Raw genomic sequence first — 3,679 nt, 5'->3', positions numbered from 1 at the left:
GGACGTTTCGCATATACTGTTCTCACTGTTGAAACTATCATTCACATTTTCTTGCTGTTTCCAGTCCTCCAATATGGCATATCCTGGTTGGCTTGAAACTTCTGTTTCTTCATTTGTACTATTCTCCATCCCATTTTGTCTATTCTCTGTTCCTAGAAAGTAAATAGATATTCCAAAGCACTATAAAACATTTCATTTGTTTTAGCGTGGAGCACAGAAAACATAGAACTAACCCGTAATCATCATGCATGTAACAGCAAAACATATAGTCTTGACTAAAACATTATAGTTTGGAATTTTGATGGTTTTATAAATATTTATGAAGAAACTACTCTGCAATTAGAAATTAAAGAAATTAACAGATTTAATTCAAGATTTATTTTTATAAAGTTCTCAATTTCACTGAGTAGCTGTCTGCTAAACACATGTTTTACTGTAACAAATCACTGAGGAGCAACTTGTAGTGATACAATGTAGTACCAGTCTTCTCCTTCCATGGTACCCAATGAACCTGTTCTCAGTGTTTCCTGTCTACGATCTTCCTTACCTCAGTGAATGTTCCAGCAATCATACACCTAACGTATCTACACACATACAGGACCGTGCACACAGAAAATTACCTATTCTCTGGTAAGAGCAACACAATTTATGCTTTATGTATTATTCTGTACAGTTTCTTTTAGGGCCTGCATTGCCCATGATTACAGAGAAACTGTGGGAAAAATGCATTCATTCAATGCTCCATCAAACAACCAAATTAAACTTGTTTTACCCTATATGGTCTGCACTATACTGAAAATTCAGAAATACAACATTTGAAAAGAATTGAAAATAAAAACAATGAAAGGAATATTAGTAATTTGCATATTTGTGAAATACTTATTACTTTGTTTACCTTAATGATAGCAAAGTAATGAATACAAGAATTTAAGCCTGACAAAGATGTAACACAGAATGAAAATTAAGACCACAATAGCTGCCGAACTATTCCCAGCATCTGAGTTTCACTCAGGATGATCTTCTGAGACTCTAACTTGCTTGATCTTGTCCTGCAGGCTGGAACAGTCAACGATCTTTGAACTGCATACTCAAATCTGGCAGCTGCTTATTTGTGTCTGGCAGAATACAGGCTGATTCCTGTCCAAAACTGGAAGAGACACCTTCATGCCCCTCTTACCTCAATCTAAATGCATTGACCCACATGCAGCAACTAAAAGTAGAGAGACATAGTTCTGGTAAGCACCTCAAGACAGTAGGCTGAAGCTGCTAAATGGGAAATCTGTTATAAAACTTTAGTCTCAAAAAGCTTATAAAACATGTGGATCCCAGTAAAAAGGAGGGATATTCGGGGGTGGCTTCCTATTTTACATTTTAGAATCCAGGGGTGCACTGGGGTAATTTTACAACTAAATATATGCTACTGTCATTCTCATATTGCTTAGTAAGGATTTTTGGTGTTAAATAATTTGATTTTGAAATCCCTGGACAAGCAAAAGCATTAGTTTCAGTGTCACAGTGAAACCAACACAGTGGGAATCCTGCATTGTTTCTTAAATAACAGTACAAAAGAAAAGAGATATTAAAGAAATACACATGAGTACTAGTGAAACACGATAATTACCTCCTGTATTTCCACTTAAATCATCTGCAAGATCTCCATGCTCAGTTTCACGGAGAGCAATCAAAAAAGGAGAGAACCAATCTTTCTTCTGCACTATTCTGCTCAGTAGCTCCCTTGCACCATCTCTGTTCCCACGATTTTCAGTAACAGCGTGGATCTGGTGAAAACAAACAACTACAAAGTACTCATATAGTCTTTGGAAATGGTTCAGGGAAGTCGGTAAGAATAGTATAGGTACAAAAGCATTTCCCTGCCATCATTAAAACATACTCAAACATATAAAGTAGACCCATCACTCATCAGAAGACACTCACAGTTTTGTCCAAACCCATGTTTGTCATATGGTTTCAGGCAGGATATATAAAACTTAAGAGTTCTGAAATGTAATTGGAGAGATTGGCAATACTAGACAATGGTTACAATAATAACCACTATATAATAATTATTAGCATTGTAGAATAATAATTGGTGTTCAGATTGGTTTAGGGAATAGGCAACTTTAAGAAGTGATATCACACAGTTTACCAAAGCTCAGACTTAATCTGTAACATGACTTCATATATAAAATGGAACATTTCCATTCTTAAACTGTGGCTTCATAATCTCAATTCCCACTTAAAATACAATAGCTAAGCCTCTAGAAAGTGGTTATTGCTCTCAAAGAATCTATGGAAAAGTGTCCCAAGGCTGTCACAAGCTTGACATGTGATCACAGGAGGAACAAAACAACAATCCCAACAGCAAAACAGCCTGAGACAGGTGTTCACCCATCAAGGGAAATCGCCCATCCTGATATGCTAGGAAATGGGCAGGCACATCAGTGGCAATGCCTGACTGAGACTGAACACTTTCTAGCGTTCATGGAAGTGCATGGTGGGTGGGAGTAAGGACAGGCACTAGAGAAGCCTAGGCTCCACTGGAGTTGAGGCTGGCAGGACTGTAGAGAGTAATGAATAGCTTAATGGAAATATCAGGAGCAAAAAGGTGACCTGGGGGAACACGTGGACCCATTGACAGGGAATGGAGCTGGTAACTCCTAAAAGGCCTCTGCATCTTCCTGTTGTGTTAGCATTCTTGGCTCTCCACTCATTAGGGTGCAGCTGATCCTTGCTGCTACCTGACAGTCACAAGGGAAAATTTTGTGTTACTGCCATTGAAGTGAGATGGAGCATAAAACTACATCAAAAGTGGATGCAAAGGCTCAGAGTGCAAATGTGATGTAGCTCCACCCTTAGTGTTTACCAGCTTTCCCCTTATTGCTATGGCAATTATTATTTAATTTGTTCTAACACCGTTTCAGGATATCCATTTTCTGGGTTTCAAGTAAGTTTCACACTCCTGGCAAGTCATTCTTAGCCAAATGGAATAAACGCTGGCAAATGTTTTCATCAAAGGTTTACATTTGCTTTTCTTGTCAAACTGGTTTTTCTGTTCACCTCACTGTCTAGTATGACAGTCCTTAGTGAACCTGTGGCAGAAAGGGTGAGGGAAAGTCTTGTTTTAACTCAAGTATTCTTTAGCACTTTACAGGCCATCACTACTTCCTGGCATGGTTCAGGGGTCAGACAACACTTAATGACCTTCTGAGCCTAAGGTGTGTGGTGAAATTGTAACTCATGTAAAGCCTGCCATAGTTCTTCCACTCAGACAATGACTTGATTTAACCCTCTGTGGCACTTTCCCAGGTTCTTAGCTGGCATCCAACTGATGGCCCATTGCTGACAGCCTTCATTGGCTTACCTGGAGCCGTTTACCTTTCTCCCCAGGTTTGGGTACTCCCCTTTCATTTTTGCACATACTAGGCCCTTTCTGTTTGCAGTTTCCTACCTGCCCCACAGCTCCTGTGGCCAGTGCCTGACGCGCAGCCTGGCAGGAGGGCCGCTTACCCGGTCCAGGTCCTCATCCTGGAAGATGCCCTTCTCCAGGCACTTCTCAGCCACTTGCACGGTGCGCATCCTGTCCACCAGCGTGCTGTGCAGCAGCTGCACCAGGTGCGCGCAGAGGTCGTGGTCCTCCTCCTCGGCCGGCGAGGGCAGCTGGCTGAGGCTGGGGTTGGCG

General features: G+C 40.8%; 1 protein-coding gene across 1 annotated transcript in view; it reads right to left on the bottom strand.

The window, feature by feature from the left end:
* Positions 1-3,666, bottom strand: part of IFIH1 (interferon induced with helicase C domain 1) — a gene marked incomplete at its 5' end in the record, with an annotated part of 25,970 nt that extends 22,304 nt beyond the window's left edge. The window contains 3 exons of the mRNA XM_009075999.1: positions 5-152; positions 1,622-1,778; positions 3,508-3,666. Coding sequence (XP_009074247.1) covers positions 5-152; positions 1,622-1,778; positions 3,508-3,666 — 464 coding nt within the window. The remainder of the gene's footprint in view (positions 1-4; positions 153-1,621; positions 1,779-3,507) is intronic.
* Positions 3,667-3,679: the final 13 nt, after the last annotated feature.

This window comes from Acanthisitta chloris, unplaced genomic scaffold, assembly GCF_000695815.1.
Source record: "Acanthisitta chloris isolate BGI_N310 unplaced genomic scaffold, ASM69581v1 scaffold40915, whole genome shotgun sequence".
Lineage (NCBI taxonomy): Eukaryota > Metazoa > Chordata > Aves > Passeriformes > Acanthisittidae > Acanthisitta > Acanthisitta chloris.
Note: the sequence above shows the minus strand (reverse complement) of the source record. Positions and strands in the feature narration are given on the sequence as shown.